Raw genomic sequence first — 24779 nt, 5'->3', positions numbered from 1 at the left:
AACACGGAGGTGTTTTTCCTGTGCCGCCGCACCGCGTCGGCTGCGTCCCGACGCGCGGATCCGTCCGCACGTCTTTCATTAAAAAAATCTCCTTTAACAGTGGAATATCCGGATAAAATGCTGAAACCAACTTCTTCTGAAACTTCTCTGTTCTCTCACGACGTCCTGGATCAATAGAGCCTGAAATGTGGAGGTTTTCAGCTTGAACAGGCTGACGACGGCGGCTGAGAGCGCTGAGCGACGTCTCGCACCGTGGGAAGTCCTTAAAGCGACAGAATCACCTCAAAATCTCTCATCAGCCGTTAAAATTTTCACTGAAAACCAGCTTAAGTTTTCGAACCGTGTCCACTTCGATGTGTCTCACAGGTTTAGAAAAAATTTTGATCAAACAACGCGCCAGTCTCTCAGCAACTTCTCAGACAAAGGAATTCCGACGAGGGGCTGGACGACTCCTCCCACAAGGAGTGCTCACAGGCGAATGACGTCACCGACAGGCGTGGAAAAACTCACGCATGCGCACGAGGGTTCAAGCATGTCTGACGTAAAAACATATGAATGAAATCCATATAGTTTTTGAAAAAAATAAAAAGGACCCTTACTTTATTGACAGCCCTCGTGTATATATATATATATATATATATATATATATATATATATATATATATATATATATATATATACACACACACACACACACACACACACACACACACACACACACACACACACACACACACACACCCCGGGTAAAATAAGTATTGAACATGTTACCATTTTTCTCAGTAAATATATTTCTAAAGGTGCTACTGACATGAAGGTTTCACCAGCTGTTGGTAACAACCCATGTAATCCACCCATACAAAGAAACAAAACCTTAAATGTTCATAAATGAAGTTATGAGTAATAATGTAAAATGACAGGAAAAAGGTATTGAACACTTGAAGAAAGGAAGTGCAAAAAGACACAGAAAACCAAGACACCAGCTGAAATCTATCAGTAATCATAAAGTAGTCCTGCCCCTTGTCAATGCAAATTAATATCAACTAATTCACTCCGAACTGATGGCCTATAATAAGGTGTCTCATTACTAATGTGTCAAACAGGAAACTTCTCATGATGAGTAAAAGCAAAGAGCTCTCTCAAGATTTTTGCAACCTTATTGAGCACTGTTGGGGCCATAATCTGAAATTGGAAAGAACATCATTTCACCATAAACTGACCATGACCAGGTGCTCCTTGAAAGATTTCTGAGAGAGGACTAAAATGAATTATCAGAAGCGTTGTCCAAGAGCCAAAGACTGCTTCAGAAAATCCTGGAATTAGCAAGTAAAATTGTAATGCAAACAATATGCAATGCACTCAGCTACCATGGACTGTATGCAAGCTCATCAAGCAAGACTCCATTGCTGAAGAAAAAGCATTTTGAAGCTTGTTTAAAGCTTGTGGCACAACATTTAGACAAGCCTGTGAAATACTGGGAGAATATAGTCTGGTCAGATGAGAAAAAAACTGAATTCTTTGGATGCCATAATACACACCATAAATGACACTGCACATCACCCCAAAAACACCATAACAACAGTGATGTTTGGAGGTGGGAACATCATGGTATGGGGCTGCTTTTCAGCAGATGACACTGGCAAACTTCATATAAATTAAGGAAGGATGAATAGAAAAATGTACTAAGACATTCTTGATAAAAAATCTACCAGGATGATGAAAACGAAACGAGGGTGGACATTTCAGCAAGACTGTGATCCCAAACACACAGGCAAGCAAACTCTCAACTGGTTTCTGACAGGAGCTTGAGGTGACATGGCACAGAAGGTTGTGGGACACAGATGCAAAACTCACACACTGTGACATTGGAGTTAAAAAGGCTTTATCATTAAAACGGGCTGGGATTCAGTACACAGTTTGACAATCAATGGAGCGGAGGTACAGGTAGATGGCAGGCAGAGGTGTGGTCAAAAACCAAGCAGAATTCAATACATGGGTGGACAAAGTTCATGAGCTGAAGCAAAAAGCAAGGTCACCAAAACGGAACAATGTCAGAACATGGCAAGACTAGACAGAACTATGAAAAGGGCTGGGATGAGGACTATGAAAATCAACGAACTGGCAAGGCACAAGTGAAAACAGAGGGCTTAAATAACAAGGGCGGAAATGAGGAAAGTGAGAACAGGTGTGTGAGATGAATCAGGAAGGGGGTGTGGCATACAGGTGGACATGGCAGAGTGCAAAAAGACTGAATGGACAAAACCAAGAGAGAAAATAATCCTCATGCTGAAAGAAAAACAGAAAAGACAAAATACATAGACTAGTGCCGTGAGACAGAGAAGAATGGGAATAGTGAGAGAAATACCAACAGTGAACAACATAAAATGCCAACGGAAAGATAAGACTGAAGACCTAATAAATGTTAAGGTGAACAGACCAGCCAGAAAATAAAAGCCTAAGACTAAACTAGGACAGAACTGACCATGGCAAAAGTATAAAAAATTAAAAATAAAAAAATGGCAAAACAACTTACAGGCTAAACAGAAGAACAGAAAACAAAACCCGAGCCTACAGAATAACAGATAATGCCAAAAATGACTGAACAGAAAATAAATGATAAACTGAAAATAAAACCAGAGACAAAAGTATAATACACAGAAAAGGGATGATCAGAACAACCTAAGACAAGACTAAAGCATAACAAACAAATAATACAACCAGTGACTACAGTGGGAAAAAGGCAGAACAAGAAAATGAATAAAAGGCAGGAACACAACTGGAATGACACTAAACACACAGGTAAAGAAAAACAACCAATCGAGGCAGACAGTGGATCAAAGAGGGGACAAAATCATAACAGGAGCTGGGATGGGGCCGAACCATGACAGTTTCAGGAAATGAAAATAAAGCTGATAGAATGGCCCAGCCAATCACCTGACTTGACTCTAACAGAAAATCTATAGAAAGAATTAAAGATCAGAGTTCATAGAAGAGGACCACCAAACCTTCAAGATTTGAAGACTGTTTGTGTGGAAGACTGGGCCAAAATAACACCTGAGCAATGCATACAACTCATTTCCATAAAGGAGAAACCTTGAAGCTGTCATTAGCAGCAAAGGCTTTTGTACAAAGTATTAAATAAATTTCAGTAAGCATGTTCAATATTTTTCTAATGTTATTCCATTTTATTTGATTGGGTATCATTGCATCTATGGATTACTTGGGTTGTTATTGACATCTAGTGAAAATTTCATGTCAACAGCACCTATAGAAATATATTTATTGAGAAAAATGGTGATGTGTTCAACACCCTGCAATTTTGCAAGTTCTCCCACTTAGAAATCATGGATGTTTAGAGGATGAGAACAACCCCAAGAAAACCATCCCAATCGTGATGCATGGGGGTGGAAACATTATACTCTGGGGGTGCTCTTCTGTAAAGGGGACAGGACGACTGCACCGAATTGAAGGGAGGATGGATGGAGTCATGTATTACGAGATTTTGGCAAACAACCTTCTTCCCTCAGTAAGAGCATTGAAGATGGGTCATGGCTGGGTATCCAGCATGACAATGACCCCAAACACACAGCCATGGCAACTAAGGAGGAGCATTTCAAGGTCCTGGAGTGGCCTGGCCAGTCTCCAGACCTGAACTCAATACAAAATCTTTGGAGGGAGCTGAAACTCCAAACGTGAATGATCTGAAGAAGATCTGTATGGAGGAGTGGACCAAAATCCCTGCTGCAGTGTGTGCAAACCTTGTGAAAAACTACAGGAAACGTTAGACCTCTGTAATTGCAAACAAAGGCTACTGTACCAAATATTAACATTGATTTTCACAGGTGTTGAAATGCTTATTTGCAGCACTAACATACAAATAAATTATTTAAAAAATCATACATTGTGATTTCCGGATTTGTTTTTTTTTTTAGATTATGTCTCTCACAGTGGACATGCACCTATGATGAAAATTTCAGACCCTTCCATGATTTGTAAGTGGGAGAACTTGCAAAATTGCAGGGTGTTCAAATACTTATTTTCCTAACTATATATACGAGGTCTGTTAGAAAAGTATCCGACCTTTTTTTTTTTTTTTTTTTTTTTTTGCAAAAACCTGATGGATTTGAATCACGTGTGCTTGCATGAGCCAACCTTGAACCTTCATGCACATGCGTGAATTTTTTTACACCTGTCGATTGCGTCATTTGCTGGCAAGCAGCATTTGTGTGAGGATGTGTGTAGTGCTCTCGACAGATTGTCATTGCAAGGAAAATGGCGGAACGACTGGAGCAGCGCTACTGCATCAAATTTTGCCAGAAACTGGGCGACAGCCAGGTGGAAACCATTCGGAAGATTCAGGCGGCTTTTGGTGGCTTTTCAGTTGTGTGACTATCCGAAAAAATTGCGGAAGAGGTGGACATCATTTTTCGGAGTCCAGCATGTCCTGAGAGACTTCAATGCGAAGGTGCTTTTGCTCCGCCGTCAGAAGCTTCGACACGAATTTCACAGCCACTCTTTTCATGGCCAAATCTTCTGTCACAGTGGAATGTGCTGAAAAAAGTGCTGATGTCCACCTCTTCTGCAATTTCTCGGATAGTCACCCGATGGTCCCGCATCACCACAGCGTTCACTTTGGAATTGATCTGGTCATTTCAGCATGTTGATGGCCGACCGGAGCGCGGCGCGCTCTCCACCGTTGTGCGGACATCTTTAAACCGGTTGTACCACTCCTTAATCTGTGTGATGCCCATAGGATTGTCACCAAAAGCCGTCTGAATCTTCTGAATGGTTTCCTCCTGGCTGTTGCCCAGTTTCTGGCAAAATTTGATGCAGTAGCGCTGCTCCACTTGTTCTGCCATTTTCCTTGCAATGAAAAACCACCGAGAGCACAACACATGACCTCACACAAATGCTGCTTGCCAGCAAATGACTTAATCGACAGGCATGAAAAAATTCACGCATGCGCACGAAGGTTCAAGGTTGGCTCATGCAAGCAAAAAAAAAAAAAAAAAAGGTCGGATACTACTCAACAAAAATATAAATGCAACACTTTTGGTTTTGCTCCCATTTTGTATGAGATGAACTCAAAGATCTAAAACTTTTTCCACATACACAATATCACCATTTCCCTCAAATATTGTTCCCAAACCAGTCTAAATCTGTGATAGTGAGCACTTCTCCTTTGCTGAGATAATCCATCCCACCTCACAGGTGTGCCATATCAAGATGCTGATTAGACACCATGATTAGTGCACAGGTGTGCCTTAGACTGCCCACAATAAAAGGCCACTCTGAAAGGTGCAGTTTTATCACACAGCACAATGCCACAGATGTCGCAAGATTTGAGGGAGCGTGCAATTGGCATGCTGACAGCAGGAATGTCAATCAGAGCTGTTGCTCGTGTATTGAATGTTCACTTCTCTACCATAAGCCGTCTCCAAAGGCGTTTCAGAGAATTTGGCAGTACATCCAACCAGCCTCACAACCGCAGACCACGTGTAACCACACCAGCCCAGGACCTCCACATCCAGCATGTTCACCTCCAAGATCGTCTGAGACCAGCCACTCAGACAGCTGCTGAAACAATCGGTTTGCATAACCAAAGAATTTCTGCACAAACTGTCAGAAACCGTCTCAGGGAAGCTCATCTGCATGCTCGTCGTCCTCATCGGGGTCTCGACCTGACTCCAGTTCGTCGTCGTAACCGACTTGAGTGGGCAAATGCTTACATTCGCTGGCGTTTGGCATGTTGGAGAGGTGTTCTCTTCAACTTTATGCAAAGGAGATGTGTTGCACTGCATGAGGCAAATGGTGGTCACACCAGATACTGACTGGTACCCCCCCCCCCCCCAATAAAACAAAACTGCACCTTTCAGAGTGGCCTTTTATTGTGGGCAGTCTAAGGCACACCTGTGCACTAATCATGGTGTCTAATCAGCATCTTGGTATGGCACACCTGTGAGGTGGGATGGATTATCTCAGCAAAGGAGAAGTGCTCACTATCACAGATTTAGACTGGTTTGGGAACAATATTTGAGGGAAATGGTGATATTGTGTATGTGGAAAAAGTTTTAGATCTTTGAGTTCATCTCATACAAAATGGGAGCAAAACCAAAAGTGTTGCGTTTATATTTTTGTTGAGTATATATATAAAACATACAGTATTATCATATCGTCCTGCCTACCAGGGCATATATATATGTCTATGTATGTGTGTGTGGGTGTCTTGGAAGTCAGGAGGATATAGCTGCTAAATGGGACTGATCATTGACAGATTAATATTAAATCCTCAATAACTGGCCCAATAGTTTATATGGGTATTATTGGTTGAACAGTACTTTCCGTTGAGACGATAGTGGTACGATACATCATGAGTGTGCTTATTACTGGCTGTGGGACAGAACCATACCTTATCCCTTGAGCATTTTAAATAACACCATTCAGGTGTACAGCTGTGGGACCTGCCACTACCAGGAACTAAAGAGGGCGTTGTAATGAAATAAAAAGGCTGGATGTAACACCATGTTACCTGTAAAAGCCTGGAGCTGTCCCAGGTGATACAAAATAATGCATTTAATGTGTTGCGACTGTATGAGCAAACATATTTCTCCCAGACTCCCACAGCAGCAGCAGAACAGAGAAGTAGAGAGGGAAGGGGAGGAAGAAAGGGAGAAGAAATGCACAAAGGTGTTTGGAAAAAACAGAGAAGGAGGAGTGTAAACAAACAATGGAAATGGTGTTTGAGAATGATCAGGGGAGGAAGACAGACTGAAGAGGGAGCAACCAGAATGGACGTTTGCAAATCGGAATTTAAAAGCACAAGCGTTCTACACAACAAACAATGTCCCCAAGGAAATATAGATATTAAAAAAAAACCTGGAGCAAGAAGGTGGCTAAAGACAACTTCACTGGCCTCCCATCTCCATTTACAAAAGGAGATAAAGGCGAAAAAAAATAAATTGTACAATTAATTGTTTTCTTCATACAGTGGTGGATAGAACACAAACAGTCTATACTCAAGCAAATGTATGTTTGCTACCATAAAAAAGGTGAAAATTCCTATTTGAGAAACCTGTTACTTTCTTGACCCCAAGATCTGGATTTTTGCAGTTGACTCCTGAAAATTATAAAGCCTGTTTCTTGGCCTGTGTAAGCATGGGCTCAACTGACTGGCTGTCTAACCTGTTACAACTCCAGCAAGGTAAAACATGACCAAGTGCAATTCATACACGTGCACACTTGATGGAACGATGTGCTGCTCTAATGCACTTTATACTTGTGTTGCAATAATTAAAACAGAAACGGGTGTTGTGTTATTAGCTGAACTTTGTTGCACTTCTGATGTGCCAGCTGTGTTTGTTTTTGAACATATTCTACATTGTGTTTTTAAAATTCCAGGGTCCCAGTAATTCTGACCAGCTATGCACATTAATAGAGTTTCATGTATCAGCAAAACCTGTTAGTTTTGGTGTCCTTCATTTGCCACTGAACTAACGATGAATCACACAAATGTGTGTGCAATAAAATGTTAAATTTGTAGTGGGAACCTCATAGTAATAAAATGTAGTTGAAATTGTAAACGGCTGAGCTGATGCTGTCTGTCTTGTATGCTTCTAGAAGACAATATGCAATTTCTACAATCTGATTATAAGCATGAAAATTGAGTAAGGTATATCATATATATTATATTCCAATTCTAAGGTGGAACTATGCTACTATACTAAGGTATATTTAAATATTTAAAAAGGAAGAGTAAAATAGAAAAGTAGAAAAGAGTAGAGTAGAGCTACTTAGGTGCCTGGTCTTGAGAACCAGGGATGGTTCTCAAGTCATTATTGCATGTCATTATTAAGTTAATCAGGAGTTTTACAAGTGTAACTACAATTTCAAGGCGACATGGGTGCAGTAAAATTGACAATACAGGGGAAATTCCATCGATCAATCGATCCATCGATCATCCATCCATCCATCCATCCATCCATCCATCCATCCATCCATCCATCCATCCATCCATCCAATAAAATAATATGCTCACCAGTCTGATCAGTGCTGACTGTAATAATGGCCACCTGTCGAGGGAAGTAGCTCAAGCCTGACACACCGTTGAGTGACTCAATCTCGAAAGTGTAGTTGGCGTGGGCTGAGAGGTCTGTGATGGTAACAGTGGCATTGGTCAGGCCTAATGGTCGTGGCAGAAAACGAAGCTCCTCCTCACAGAGCTCGCATTGATCGGGCTTGGGTCCACAGCGTTTGCATTGGACGTTGTAGGTCAGGTCCCGACGGCCGCCCATGTCGCTGGGAGGGGACCACTCTAGCAACAGGCAAGTGTCGTTCAGGTTAAACATCAAATTACGAGGAGGAGATGGAGGGCCTGCCAACAACACAGATGAAAAATATAATGAAGAGATTAATGTGATACTTTATCAAAGGCCAGTTTTGAAATATGTGGTTGCAGTTAACATTGATGAAGACCAAGGCTTTTGTGGAGTTTCACCACAAACGCTCAAATTTGAAACACAAAAAAGTCACATATACTTTAAAATTCAAAAATCTTAAGTCCATGACAAAACAAAAACAAACAAACAAACAAAAAACATTTTCTTTGAAAGTGCAAGTCTCAAAGAAAGCAAGTTTTATCACCTAAAAGTCATATGGTATTTTTGAAAATGCCACAAATATTTTTGTTTTAAAAATGAGACATTTTGTTCTGCATTTTTCATGTTTCAGAAGAATGGTGGATTAGTGGTTAGCACTGTTCCATCACAGCAATAAGGTCATGAGGTTGATTCCCACCTGTGACCTTTCTGTGTGGAGTTTACATGTTCTCCCCGTGTTTGCATTTCCAGCTTCCTCCCACGTCCAAAGACATGTATTTGGTGAAGTGGAAACTTTGAATTGTCTGTCGGTGTGTGAATGTGTTTGTTTGTCTATATGTGGCCCTGCGACAGACTGGCACCCTATCCAGGGTATACCCCATGCCTGTGTGGCATCTAATTGTGACGAAATGTCCCATTGCTGTGTGTAGCTTGGGAATAGCCTGATTATAACAGGGGAAAAAATATTGTTGGCTTCCCTCACTTGTCTTAGCCATCTTTCACAGTCAATTTATTTTTGAGATATGCCATTCACCACACAGTACCATGCTGCTTGTATTTCTAAACAAGTAATGTAAGTGAAATCCAAGGCATTTTAAGTGACTCAGGAATGTTAGGTATCCAACCCCTGACTTGTATAAACTAAACTGACTCTAAAGGTCATGATTTGTATTTAAAAATAATCCTTATATTTAGTATATCCAGTTATTTATGTGCTTTGTAAATTAAGACACTGGCTGTGTCTCAGTTCATTGGCCACATGCTTCAAAGGCTGCGTCCTACATGGATCCGGCCTTCTGAGATCGTGGCGCCCCCCCATTCTGAAATGAGGTGGTCTACCTAGCCCACAGGGCATTTTGCTATTGTGTCGTCATTTTATCCTGCTCCTACTCCCTGTGACCTAGCAACCTTAACAGCTGCACTTGACAAGCTAAAGTCTTGGGCTGCTCATAGCTTATAGTTTATAAATAATTTTTCAATACTCATTTATACTTTACTTATTTGGAACTGTATAAATGGAGCGCAAAGTAGACTTTTTAAAATTTACTAATCATTTAGTAAGTCCCTTTGGCTTTGGCATAGCAGATCTGAGGTGGACCTGCATGTTTTCAAGTTTTACACTAGATGCCCTTCTTGATGCAACTCCACATTAAATGGAGAACGGGCAGGGGTGGTCTTCAACTGGGAATCTTCCAAAACGGGAAACAACCACACATAACAGCTTGGTCACCATCCCCATCCAATTTACCAACCACTTAATCTTGACAAAAAGTAAAAGCACAGTATAGGCCGCAAAAGAATCTCCAGTTGTATCCTTTGATTTCATGGTAATGAAGGCTCCGTTTGTCGTCTACATTTCATGGAGCCTTCTTACATGTTGTCGATGAATGGACCCTTCAAAGTATGCAGACCCTGAATTGAGTGACTATGTATAAAAATGGCTGTACTTCCTAAATTTTTATGTCCACCCAGGACATAATAAAATCATCAGTGTTTATTTAACTGTCTGTCTGTTAGCAAAATTAAGAAACGACTCCATGTATTTTGACAAATTGACCAAATCTGCACCACAGATACATATTAGGGCATGGAAGACTCCACTGAATTTGGATATCAGAAATTTCTGATTACTCTTGTTAAGGCAATATTTTTGTTAATACCTCATGAAATAAAACTGACAATCTACATTACATTGTGGTGGTGTACAGAGGGAAACTTACAAAGATTCTCTCACTGTCCTATTACTTAAGGGCCTGACTGTATTCCTGCGTCTTTATTTTGGAGGTATTTTTTGTGTGTTTTTGGATGTGTGTATGTGTGTGTCAGGGTATGTATTGTGCTGTAGCAGGCAGCCAACTGTCAACAAGGTGGAGTTTAAAGGCCGGAGGGATTTGAACACTCCCGTGATGCCAGACACACTGTCTGCTTAGAGAATTGGACATTTCCCTTCCCTTTACAATCTCCATCCCTCTCTGTACTCACCTTTGCTTAAAAAAAATCTCAGCTGACAGGGAAACTCCTCCTATTTCTGTCAGTGTATGTCCATTCTCACTCCCTCTTTATCGGCTTCTGCCTGTACTGCCATTATCTCACCTCTATCATTCTCCCCATGCGCTCACCTCGCCTCCCGCAAAGCAACCCCACTGCCATCAATCAGCTCCTATTCTCCTCCAGAGGAAGATCAGTATCAGCTCTGTCCTTCCTTTCTCTTTTCACTATTTGTTCCATCTAGCCCAGACTCTTTCTGCACCTCTACCTATTTGTTCTGTGACATCCCCCAATCACCTGTGTCTTTTATCTGCATTTCCTTCTTTTACATATACACAAAGTAAATGTTTTACACAATGTCACATGAATTAAACTAAAATAATCTCAGTGTGCGAATGAAGGGAAGCAAGCATTTCAAAGAATAAATGTGGCTTTCTCTTACCTGGTTTGATTTTTGCATCCATAACTGTGTTTTATGCACAGCATTTCACAATAATTGGAGCCCTACTGGCCTTGAAAACTTAAAAAAAAAATAATATCAGCTTATGTTTATCAGATGTTGGTTGAGCAAAAACTTCAACAAGTGCAGTCAAACTATCCTCACAGCTGCAGCATGAAGGATTTAGGGCTGTTTATGAGCAGAAATAGGATATAGTATTCATAACCATCTGTTCATTGGTGCATAATTACCTGGAAGAATGAATCTAGGTGTTTTCATAATCTTAGAATTGGCTCTTCATATGTACAGGTGCATCTTTAAAAAAGTTAAATATCTTGAGAAAGTTAATTTTTTGTCATCATTTCAGGAAATTTTGTATATTCTAGGGCAGGGGTGGGCAACGAGGGCCGAGACACTGCAGGTTTTCCTTGCAACCAATCACCTCACCTGGTGGGTTGCTGATGAGCTTCTCCCAAGCACATAAACACCTGGTCATCAATGAAATCACCTGCTGAGACACCTGAACATTAATGAAATCACCTGCGAAGGTGAGTGGTAGCAAGGAAAACCTGCAATGTCTCGGCCCTTTATGGCACATGATTGCCCACCCCTGTTCTAGGGTAATTACATTAATTCATTTTCTGCCACTGATTTGGATTTGGGTTGTAGTGGCAGTAGACTAAGCAGCTCATTCCAAACTTCTCTATCCTCAGGAAAATCCTGTAACTCTTCCTGGGTGATCCCAAATTGTTCCCAAGCTAGCTGGGAAATATAAACCCTCCAGGATGTCATGGGTCTTCCCCAGCACCTCCTCCCAGTTAGACCTGTCCGGAAAACCTCACTTCCATGGCCTTTTAAAAGTGACCTTTTATTGTGGCCAGCCTAAGGCACACCTGTGCAATAGTCATGTTGTCTAATCTGCATCTTGATATTCCACACCTGTGAGGTGGGATGGATTATCTCGGCAAAGACGTGCTCACTAACACAGATTTAGACAGATTTGTGAATAATATTTGAGAGAAATAGGTCTTTTGTGTATATAAAAAATGCTTTAAATCTTTGAGTTCAGCTCATGAAAAATGGGAGCAAAAACAAAAGTGTTACATTTGTATTTTGTTCAGTGCAAACATTTTAAAATGGGATGTTATGCAGTCAGCTGCTTATTTTAAAGTCCCAGTTCACTGGGTGGCCCTGCACTCCACTGATTCATTACAAATTGACTGATAATGAGGATCCATGTAGCTTGTAACAGTGTTGGCATTAATCAACATTCTAATCCAGTTACATTTTTTCCACGAATCTGATTGGATAATCGTGTGAGATTTCAGACTTTATAATATTGGGGTAACGGAGGGAAAATATTCGACCGTTTCACATTTGGATGTATTACTCCGGTCCCAACTATAGTGCGCATGGCATTTGACAGGAATGACATCTCATCAGCACACCGGTCAGGGGGATGAGATGCACAATTTGACAGAACACACTGATAGCTGTTAGCGCTGTTAGCTGAGAGCAAGAGAAAGTCATGTACCACCGCTGCCACCACCAAAATGGGTGTTTTTAAGCTACCACACAAAAGTATTGACATGGATTCTGATACAGAATTACCATTTCAAATTTGATGGATTTGATGGACCGCCACCGAAATGGGTGAATTTAAGCTACCATATGAAAGTATTGATGTGGATTCTGATACAGAATTACCGTTTCACTTTGGAGCGACACTGCCTCTGCTCGACGGTAGGCCTCGCTGACTGAATTACCTACAGAAAAATAAACCATGCAAATGATGGAATTTAAATATGTAGAATTGAAATAACCCCCTTGTGTCTGATGATTTGCGGACGTTCATGCTGTTATACAGTTACAAATAGCCGCTGTATAACCAGCATGAATGTCTCCAAATCATCAGACACATCAAGGTTATTCTCTAAATGTATGATTTAAATTATTTTGTACATATAAAAAAAGACCAGGTTGAAACATACTGGAGCTTCACTTTAAATAAAAAGCTTAAAAACACCAGTTTGTAAGGAAGAGAGGAAAGTGCATTCTAAAATTTGTTTTTGTTTGACTTTTGCTGTTTTTCTTCCATTTTTTTTTTGTATCATTCAATCCACCTTCCGAAAATGAATATAAACATATTGAGGAGCACCTGTGTGGTATGTATAGAAAAAAGGGGGGGTGGGGGGGTGGGGGGAGAGAACAAATGTGAGGAAAAGAAACAAGAGTGTGACTATGCTACATTTTTCACCTTGTGTGAGACTTCACAAAGTAAGTTTCACATATCATGAGAGGCATCGCATTCTCCAAGAGGTATAAACCCAGGAACAAATAGCATAGCATAATAAAAGACATAGTACTTTGATGAACAAGGGGACAAGGGAATTCTTTAAACAAGTTAACCAGCACCTGGGGACTCAAAAACGTCTGCCCAACATGGGTGGAAACTAAAATGATCTTCTGGACCTGTCTGATGATGATTTCACATAAACCATGGGCTGGGATTTCAGGCTGAATGCAGCATTCATTTACAGCATAAGTGTAAGCAAACCCCTGACCCCTTCATACCAAACGTGGTGGTTGGTTGGAGTATTCTATGTATGTTTCTGCTCTGGCTGCTGGAGCAAGTCCAATAGTCAACATATTTGTTGAAGATGCATCTGCCCCGACAAAAGCATTAGCCCTCACCCTGTGAGAAATAAACAGAAGATGAGCAGCAAAAACAGAATCTGATGGTGCTCCATTTTCACAGTGGCCGAGCTCAGTAAGCAGCAGTTTGGCTGCGGAGAGTTGGAGTGACACACTCCAAAACTGAACAAATTACCACTTCATCCAACTCGGGTGAATATCGGTCATTTTGTGCAACTGGGCATGGACGTCGGGCCTCTGAAAATGCATACCGCCCTCCAAAAGCATGTTATTGTATGTCATGTCATGTAGTCTACTTTTGATGATATGAAAATAAAAACTCGTGCAGTGATCTTTACATTTACTTTGACTTCTGTTTCATTGCAGACCATATTAGCCAAAGGTACTACATTTTTTTTTTTTCTGTTCAACTTCATTTTATTTAATACTCATTAATCCCCACCTTTCAGGACCTGCAACACATTCCAAAAATGTTGGTATGGGGGAAATTCTGAGCTTTTACTGATTCTATTTAAAACAGGCAATGTTATGATCATAAAAATCGTGATCTGGTAAATAGCACTATCCAAGAAAGTCTGAGTGTTTGAGAAACAAAAACGGGAAGAGGATGTTCATTAAAAAAAAAAAAAAAAAAAAAAATAAGAAAATGGTTGATGTTTAAAAGATTGAATGGAATTTGCATATGTCTCCCTCTACAGCAGTGATGGGCACAGATAACCAAAAAAATTATTTTGTTAACAGATAATCAGATAACTGAAAAGTTATCTTTGATACAGATAAAACAATAAACCACCCAAAAATGTATCGGAAGTTACTGATAACCGATAAATTCCAGTATTGTCTCTAGTACATTTGCAACTACTAATAAACTGAATTTGAGTTTTAACACCATGATCACCTCTGATAACAACAAAAACAACAACAAACCCAAACAATGAGCTCACACTTCTGTCTTTACCATCTTGCCTCCTACTGGAGGCTCTTGTTTACCACATGGCTTCTAGCACAGAAGCCATCTGAGACCAGCCACAAAGCTGAGCTCTCTACCAATCACAATGCTGCAGGCGGAGGTCTTGGAAAATAAAGCAGTGCTGACTTATGGCTTTGATTTATAAACAACATTAATACCGATAGAATAACTCCATTAATGTCAATTCTGTCTTTTGTACAAAGTTAAAATATAACGTATATCTTTTAATGTCGAATAATGCACTAATTCTGAGGTTTTGTAACAAACACAGACAGATCGCAAAGGATTCTGGGTAAAATGTGCCTCTGCTAAACACTGATTGGTTCAGTCATTCATTATGTAAACCAACACGTTAATGTGATGTGTGTTGTGTGTTGGTGTTTACAGATAAATGTGCTTTTGTAAAATATTCCATTTTTTAATTTGTAAAAGCAGGCATTTTTACAGAGCCCTGGAAATGTCATCGCAAAATGTTTTGCATGTGGAAAGAATGTGCGCACGTTTTATTATATTGTAAAATGTGCACTCAATATTGTCTTGACACATAAATGTTGGCTATTTGCCCTATTGATGTTTCAAATCCCACAAAACCTTGGAGAGGTCGCCACGCTGTGAGATCTCAGTAACATTGAGAACTGCACTGAGACACTCTGATCACGCTGCACTTTAACCGCTGCACACAGACAACACCATTAACATTGCAACATAAAACTATTTTTATATTGTGCCTAAAACTCTTGTGAATATATTCTCTGGGTTTATAGACGTTATTGTGTTTATTTTATGTAAACATGCGGGAATCACAGGCTGTCTCTCCGTTTTGTTCAATGGGAGCTGCTGTGAGCTACAATTGCTTCCTGATCATGTTATTCTGGGGGAAAGTGAAGTTTGCTCTTTAACGTCTTGATTATTATTCTTTACAACAATGTTTGTCCTCTTTGTTCTAGACTAATATATATAATATGTCTGAAATTCCACGCAGATTAAACATAACAGACACAGATTATTTGTTATAATTGTTTTAGCAAGTTTCCAGGTTATCATGCAGCAGTCTCTTAAGTAGTATAGTGTAGTATAATATTAATTTACAACTGTTATCGTGTTGATTCTCTATATGTTGTTGTCGACTGCAGTGACTCTCTGGCATGCAAGGGATTATGGGATACGTCAATAGGGGGAATGAACACTACTGGCCAGTAGATGGCAGTAGAGACCTTGAAAACTTGCCAAAACAAAATTCCAGATAATCCGTGTCTGCTACATTTAAGATGCATGGGATTTAATAAATGCAGACACAATAACAACGTCTATAAACCCAGAGAATATATTCACAAGAGTTTTAGGCACTAGATTTTAATGCTGTTGTCTGTAGAGCCTGATCAGAGTGTCTGAAATGCATTTCTCATGTTGTGAACGTTTTGAGATTACCCTATCCTACCCATAATGCACTGCTGGGCACAGCATATATATCCACACTAAAACCTTAAAAATTAGCGCATCCCTTTAAAACTAAAACATATATCTGATATTTTCACTTTATAAAACTTCAGACACAACATTAATTTAAATAACTTGTCCAACATTAGTTTGGTTAAAAGTTGAACCATAAGTTAAAAATGTATGCCTCTGGATGACTTGGGTGATATTGCCCGGATATCAGTATGGGGTTAAGAGAAATGAGTTTTTTTTATTTTATTTTATTTTATTTTATTTTATTTTATTTTATTTTATTTTATTTTATTTTATTTTATTTTATTTTATTTTATTTTATTTTATTTTATTTTATTTAAAGACCCATTCTCCTTTGTCTACAGATGATAGAGCGGTTTCTTCTTAAAGCAGTTCTTCTCTGTTTTGCAGAGAGTAGAACTACACATCAGTTATGAAACATTTAACAGGTAAGTGCTCAACTGATTTTAAGTTTTATAAATATTTGTAGCTGTTCAATTTTATTTACCATGTTGTCGGTCTAAAATTATCGGACAAAAATTTTTCACAAGATAATTAGTCTGATAATGGTTTTTAAAGTTATCTAAAAAGATAATCTGATAATGAAAACATTATCTTCGATAATTATCGGTTATCAGATTATCGGAACTGTGCCCACCACTGCTCTACAGTGCATAATGTCTTTAAACATTCAAGAAATCTTGAGGAATTTCAGTGCTTAAAAGGCAAGGGTGCAAGACTAAGCTGAACACCAATGATCTCAGATGGCACAGCATCAAGAACTGTCATTCATCAATAGCTGATATAACAACATGGGCAAGACACTGTTCTGGGAAATGTTTACAAAGTACTACAATACAATGTTACAGTCACAAATGCCACTTAAATCTTTGCAAAAATAGGACACTTTAATCTTGTCTAGAAATTACTCTGTTATGGAGTATCAGTATTCCAGATATTATGGGAAATGTTTACAAAGTACTACAATACAATTGTACAGTCACAAATGCCACTTAAATCTTTGCAAAAAATAGGACACTTTAATCTTGTCTAGAAATTACTCTGTTATGGAGTATCAGTATTCCAGATATTATTATTATTTTTTTAGAAGAACAAGAAATGGATGCTCTGAGTTCCAGTCCAAAGACAAAAAGGACTGTCCAGAGTGTTTTCAGGATCAAGTCAAAAAGCCAGGATCTGTGATGGTATTATTAATGCAGAAACGTACAATGGGATTTTAGAGCAACATACTTTGCTTTTAAGATGCCCTCTTTTCCAGGCACATCAATTAATTTTTCAACAAGACAATGCAAAACCATGTTGTGCACACGTTACAAAGGCATGGGTGGGGCAGAAGATGATATGGGTACTGGGCTGACCTGGATGCAAGCCTAACCTGTCCCAAATCGAGAATATGTGGAGAATTTTGAAAGGAAAAAATGCAACAATGATGACCCGAACTATTGCATACCTTTTAAGAAGAGTTTGCAGGAAGAACTGGACAAAATAATACCGGACATGCATCATCGATTGGTATCATTAATGCCAAAACATCTTGTAAGTGCTGTGAGAACAAATGGCTACATTACAAAGTGGTAAATGTTTTGGCATCACAACTTTTCTTGCAATGTGTTGTAGGCCTTAAATACAGAAATGAATTATATAAACAAATAAAATGATGTTGATCAGACAAGCATAAAATATGTTGGATTCCTACTGTTTGCAATGAAACAAAAGTCAGAATAAATGTAAGAATCATTGCATTTTTGCCACATGTTGCCACGTATCTCTGGATCCACCACCCCTTGGATCCAGGATAACAAATATGTTTGGAGGAAACTGGTCTATTCCGACCTCTTGAAAGTAACCATCTGTCTGTTGCAGCCTGGGCAAACATGCACATCACCTTGACTTTCTCCAGCTGCAGGGATCCTCAGCACTGAGGTTCAGAAAGACACTCCACATGACCCAAGTGTTGTAGGCAGCTGATGCTCCCTCACATGATCGCATTGAGGTATTAAAAGGCTGTGATACCAATGTGGTGTGCACTTAATGGTAGTATGCAGCAATTAAGTAAATGATTTTATTAACTAACAGCACTGGCACAATTAACATTAAATTTAATTCAATTCATGCTGAATGTTAACCCATTAAAAAAAAATCACACACACATTCTGAAAGCATGCTTTTTCTGTTTGTTGTTTTTTGTTGTTGTTGTTGTTGTTGTTTGTTTGTTTCTCCTCACTACCTGTGGCTAATGGAAAGCACAGCACATCATCTTTACAGAGGACTGACAGCAACCCCGGTGCCACTGCACAATTTATAAATGAAGTGGAAACTGTGGTGTCAGCTCTGGGTGAAAATAAAGAGTGCCACTGCACAGGCATGTTCACAGTCTGTGTAACATTAGGATAGACAATGTCTGTAATGTAAGAGCATCCATTCTGACGTGTCACACTATTTTCATTGAAATAATTCTCTGATATGATACACATTTTTAAAAAGAATTGTTACACAGCCTGCTGACTGTGTTTAGCCAAAATGTGGCATTTGTTCAAGCACAATTTCTCAAAAGGAATTAAAGCAGTTTCAGTAAGCAGAAATACAACCCCAATTCCAATGAAGTTGGGATGTTATGTGAAATAAATAAATAAATAAATAAACAAAAACAGAATACAATGTTTATAAATCCTCTTCAACCTATATTCAATTGAATACACCAAAACCCAAGATATTTAATGTGCAAACTTTTTTGTTGTTGTGCAAGTATTTGCTCATTTTGAAATGAATGCCTGCAACATGTTTCAAAAAAGCTGGGACAGGGGCAACATTGCCCAAAGAACACCTGTTTGGAACATTCCACAGGTGATTGGGTATAAAAGGAGGATCCCCAAAAGGCTCAGCCATTCACAAGTAAAGATGGGCGAGGATCACCACTTTGTGAACAATGGCATGAAAAAATAGTCCAACAGTTTAAGAGCAATGTTTCTCAATGTTCAATTGCAAGGAATTTAGGGATTCCATCATCTACAGTCCATAATACAATCAGAAGATTCAGAGAATCTGGAGAACTTTCTACACGTAAGCGGTAAGGCTGAAAACCAATGTTGAATGGCCGTGATCTTCCATCCTTCAGGCAGCACTGCATTAAAAAACAACATCACTGTGTAAAGGATCTTACCGCGTGGGCTCAGGAACACTTCAGAAAACCATTGTCAGTTAACACAGTTCGTCGCTACATCTACAAGTGCAAGTTAAAACTCTACCATGCAAAGTAAAAGCCATACATCAACAACATCCAGAAACACCACCGCCTTCTCTGGGCCTGAGCTCATTTGAAAGGGACAGACACAAAGTGGAAAAGTGTGCTGTGGTCTGATTAGTCCACATTTCAAATTGTTTTTGTAAATCATGGACGTCATGTCCTCCAAAAGAGGAAGAAGACCATTCAGACTGCTACCAGCACAAAGTTCAAAAGCCACTATCTGTGATGGTATGGGGGTGTGTTAGTGCCCATGGCATGGGCAACTTACACATGTGTGATGGTGCCATCAATGCTGAAAGGTACATCCAGGTTTTGGAGCAACACATGGTGGCATCCAAGCAACGTCTTTTTCAAGGACGTCCCTGCTTATTTCAGCAAGACAATGCCAAGCCACATTCTGCACGTGTTACAACAGTGTGGCTTCGTAGTAAAAGAGTACGGGTACTAGAATGGCCTGCTTGCAGTCCAGACCTGTCGCCCACTAAAAATGTGTGGCACCTTATGAAGTGCAAAATATGAGAACGGGCACCGTGGACTGTTGAACAACTGAAGTCATACATCAAGCAAGAATGGCAAAGAATTCCACCTACAAACCTTCAACAATTAGTGTCCTCAGTTCCCAAACGCTTATTGAGTGTTGTTAGAAGGAAAGGTAATATAACACAGTGGTAAAAATACCACACTCCCAGCTTCTTTGAAATGTGCTGCAGACATCCATTTCAAAATGAGCAAATATTTGCACAAAAACAATACATTGTATCAGTCTGAACATTAAATATCTTGTCTTTGTGGTGTGTTCAATTGAATATAGGTTGAAGAGGATTTGCAATTCATTGTATTCTGTTTTTATTTACATTTTACACAATGTCTCAACTTCATTGGAATTGGGGTTGTATAATTCAGTTACTGAAAACATAAAGGGAAATCATTATTTTGTTTTTTCCATCCCTTGTTTGTGCACAGTGTGTTTGTTACCCAGTGTGCCAATGGGCTCTTGTAATCACTCAACTGGGTACATGTAAAGCACCGTGTCCCCGGGAAGTATTCGCAGCGCTTCACCGTTTCCACATTTTATGTTAAGCCTTATTCCAAAATGGAGGAAATTCATTTTTCCCTCAAAATTTTACTCACAACACCCCATAATGACAACATGAAAAAAGTTTTTTTTATATATTATTCTTTTGCAAATTTATTAAAAATAAGGAAATCACATGCACATAAGTATGCACAACATTTGCTCAATACACCTTTGGCATCAATTACAGCCTCATGTCTTTTTGAATAATTTTAAGTTTCAATTTATTTTCATTTATATAGCGCCAAATCACAACATAGTTGTTCGCAAGGCACTTCACACAAGTAAGGTCTAACCTTACTAACCCCCAGAGCAACAGTGGTAAGGAAAAACTCCCTCCAAGGAAGACACCTCAAGCAGACCAGAGTCAAAGGGGTGACCCTCTGTTTGGGCCATGCTACACACATAAATTACAGAACAATTCACAAAACAAATATACAGGAAAAGCTGTTGGTGCAGAGGACAGGAGGGTCTCCAGCAGAAACACCACACCCATCTCTGGATGGAGCTGCACCTTAAATAGAGAGAAAAAACAGAATCAAGCATCAGAAAGACAAGAAATACAGTAAAATTTGTCAGCATTAAACAACAAGAAAAACAGGAAATACTAAGGTGATCGCACAGTTTTGCTCATTCCTCTTTGCAGCACCTCTCAAGCACCATCAAGGTGGATGGGGAGTGTTGGTGCACAGCCATTTTCAACAGTGGTGTAGCAACTTCAGCATGGGCTCCAGTGCAAGCTATATTGACAGGCCCTATGCGCATGTTACTAGATATTAGATGTACACTACACGCGCAATCACACACATGCACGCACCCACCTATACTATGAGGTCTATATAGATATTTACAAAATGTGTTGGATTTTACAATCAAATACATGACTTGAGTTATTGGATTAGAAACTTGTTTAGTTGTCAAGAATCTAGATTTAACACCCCAGCTCTGAATCACATGTGCACAAGAGTCTGCAGCCTGCAGGTCAACATACCAACATCATGGCACTGACTGCGGGGGAGGAGCTATCCAATTCACAGTGGTGCTGAAATCAAAATTTATTTTTCTCTTCACTGTGCGCTCGCTCACTGCAGCCCGTTGCAATAGCGATATATGTTTTTAGTTATGTCCATGTGAGGACAGCAAGCAGACACATCCATCACAGTGGACAGTTGTAAGGCCATGTCCATCAAAACACAGTACGTGTTCCCCAGCCGTGATGTTCAGAGCCAAAGATCTCAACAGCTGCTGCTGTCGGCGGCCATGCCCCCTGTCTGTTCAGCACACACACCAACATGTCACTGTCTGTTTCTGTGTTATGTGATAATTTTTTTAGTTATTTGTAACTGGGTATGTACACTCAACAAAAATATAAACGCAACACTTTTGGTTTTGCTCCCATTTTGTATGAGATGAACTCAAAGATCTAAAACTTTTTCCACATACACAATATCACCATTTCCCTCAAATATTGTTCACAAACCAGTCTAAATCTGTGATAGTGAGCACTTCTCCTTTGCTGAGATAATCCATCCCACCTCACAGGTGTGCCATATCAAGATGCTGATTAGACACCATGATTAGTGCACAGGTGTGCCTTAGACTGCCCACAATAAAAAGCCACTCTGAAAGGTGCAGTTTTATCACACAGCACAATGCCACAGATGTTGTAAGATTTGAGGGAGTGTGCAATTGGCATGCTGACAGCAGGAATGTCAACCAGAGCTGTTGCTCGTGTATTGAATGTTCATTTCTCTACCATAAGCCATCTCCAAAGGCGTTTCAGAGAATCTGGCAGTACATCCAACCAGCCTCACAACTGCAGACCACATGTAACCACACCAGCCCAGGACCTCCACATCCAGCATGTTCACCTCCAAGATCGTCTGAGACCAGCCACTCGGACAGCTGCTGAAACAATCGGTTTGCATAACCAAAGAATTTCTGCACAAACTGTCAGAAACCGTCTCAGGGAAGCTCATCTGCATGCTCGTCGTCCTCATCGGGGTCTCGACCTGACTCCAGTTCGTCGTCGTAACCGACTTGAGTGGGCAAATGCTCACATTCACTGGCGTTTGGCACGTTGGAGAGGTGTTCTCTTCACGGATGAATCCCGGTTCACACTGTTCAGGGCAGATGGCAGACAGTGTGTGTGGTGTCATGTGGGTGAGCGGTTTTCTGATGTCAATGTTGTGGATCGAGTGGCCCATGGTGGCATTGGGGTTATGGTATGGGCAGGCATCTGTTATGGACAAAGAACACAGGTGCATTTTATTGATGGCATTTTGAATGCACAGAGATACCGTGACGAGATCCTGAGGCCCATTGTTGTGCCACATCCAAGAACATCACCTCATGTTGCAGCAGGATAATGCGCGGCCCCATGTCGCAAGGATCTGTACACAATTCTTGGAAGCTGAAAATGTCCCAGTTCTTGTATGGCCGGCATACTCGCCGGACATGTCACCCATTGAGCATGTTTGGGATGCTCTGGACCGGCGTATGCGACAGCGTGTACCAGTTCCTGCCAATACCCAGCAACATTGCACAGCCATTGAAGAGGAGTGGACCAACATTCCACAGGCCACAATTGACAACCTGATCAACTCTATGCGAAGGAGATGTGTTGCACTAAATGAGGCAAATGGTGGTCACACCAGATACTGACTGGTATCCCCCCCCAATAAAACAAAACTGCACCTTTCAGAGTGGCCTTTTATTGTGGACAGTCTAAGGCACACCTGTGCACTAATCATGGTGTCTAATCAGCATCTTGATATGGCACACCTGTGAGGTGGGATGGATTATCTCAGCAAAGGAGAAGTGCTCACTATCACAGATTTAGACTGGTTTGTGAACAATATTTGAGGGAAATGGTGATATTGTGTATGTGGAAAAAGTTTTAGATCTTCGAGTTCATCTCATACAAAATGGGAGCAAAACCAAAAGTGTTGCGTTTATATTTTTGTTCAGTGTAGTTAGTGTAGTACTTATTAATATACCTGTCCTGGCTGTGGTCTCTGTGTTATTAATGTGACACGTCGTGTGCACTGAGCTGTCATTTGCAGCTGTCAGTGAGTCTCTGGCTGGTGATCAGCTGCGAGGCGGCTCACTGTGCTGTGTGTGCTCAGACACGGCTGGCTAGTCCCCATCTGTACATTTATGTCAGCAGTTCATGCACGTGCACTCCCACCCCCCCTCCCCGGCACACTACATGTGTTCATCTGCTCGCTATTTTCATGCTGACAGAGCGAATGGCCACACATTTCCTAAGTGCTCCATGAGTGTTATTAGATGTTCGTTTGTGTCACCTAGAATTAGGCCAACACCTGTTGCGAGAGGGATTGAATGGGCTCTCACAGGGCACTCTTTGTTTTTCAGCCGCTTGTGTGCGCGAATAGTTGTAGCGACAGGCATACGAGGTGTTAGAGACAGCTCCAATTTTTCACGAATGGCATGCAATTCCTCTTTCATGCGCTAGTCGGCTTCAATCATGTTATGTGTGAAGGGGCCCTTAGATTTGGAGTATTTTTCATCTGAATGACTTGAAATTTGGTGAAACTATGCAGAGTGGTGGGGCCTATAGGTCTATGTTTTATTGAGTGGTTCCAATGATATTTACCATTGATGAACTTCTTCAAATTTCACAAATTTTGGAAAAATAAATTGTCTCAGCAACATCGGAAAATTTTGGACTGACCCCTAATTTATATGATTATAGAAGTAACTTGGAAAAATGTCCCCTCAGTCCTGGAACTCGATGGTGGCCACCTGGTGGCCAAATTCCAAACTATGGGTTTTGGCACCAACATGTGATTTCTATGCAATAAGTCCCTCAAGAGGCAGTACAAGCAAGTCAGGGAGGATGGCAGAATTGTGGGCCATCTTGAGGAAGAGGTTGATGACTATTCAAAGCAGAATGGCAGTGCCGAAAGGAGAGAGCTAGGAAGTGAGCTTCATTCATTGCCAATCTCTTTGGCTTCATGCTGGAACAGAAGCAAGATGGCAATCTGGTCTGCTCAAAGGAGGAGCTAGATCTGCACATCCAGAATACCTACAGTGAGCCCAGCAGGCAGATGCAGCTGGGACAGTGTGACATCCTTGTAGATTCACCACCTCCCACCAAGGTCTTTGACACCAAGGAAGCACTACTGAATGAAGTCCAGGAGATTGTGAGGAAGGCAAGATCTAGCTCTGCCGCTGGACCAAGTGGTGTCCCGTACAAAGTCTACAAGTACTGTCCATTGCTACTTAAGTGACTCTGGAAGATCTTAAGAGTCATCTGGAGTACAGGGAAGGTGACTCAGCAGTGGAGATGTGCAGAAGGAGTCTTGATCACTAAAGAG

At 40.4% G+C, this 24779-nt stretch overlaps 1 protein-coding gene across 2 annotated transcripts in view; it reads right to left on the bottom strand.

Annotated features, from left to right (window-relative positions):
* Window positions 1-24779, bottom strand: part of LOC117524148 (ephrin type-A receptor 6-like) — an 866515-nt gene that overhangs the window by 375580 nt on the left and 466156 nt on the right. For both annotated transcript variants that reach the window (XM_034185882.1, XM_034185881.1), the window contains one exon: window positions 8036-8371. In XM_034185882.1, coding sequence (XP_034041773.1) covers window positions 8036-8371 — 336 coding nt within the window. The remainder of the gene's footprint in view (window positions 1-8035; window positions 8372-24779) is intronic.

The sequence above is a fragment of the Thalassophryne amazonica genome, chromosome 14 (assembly GCF_902500255.1).
Source record: "Thalassophryne amazonica chromosome 14, fThaAma1.1, whole genome shotgun sequence".
Lineage (NCBI taxonomy): Eukaryota > Metazoa > Chordata > Actinopteri > Batrachoidiformes > Batrachoididae > Thalassophryne > Thalassophryne amazonica.
Note: the sequence above shows the minus strand (reverse complement) of the source record. Positions and strands in the feature narration are given on the sequence as shown.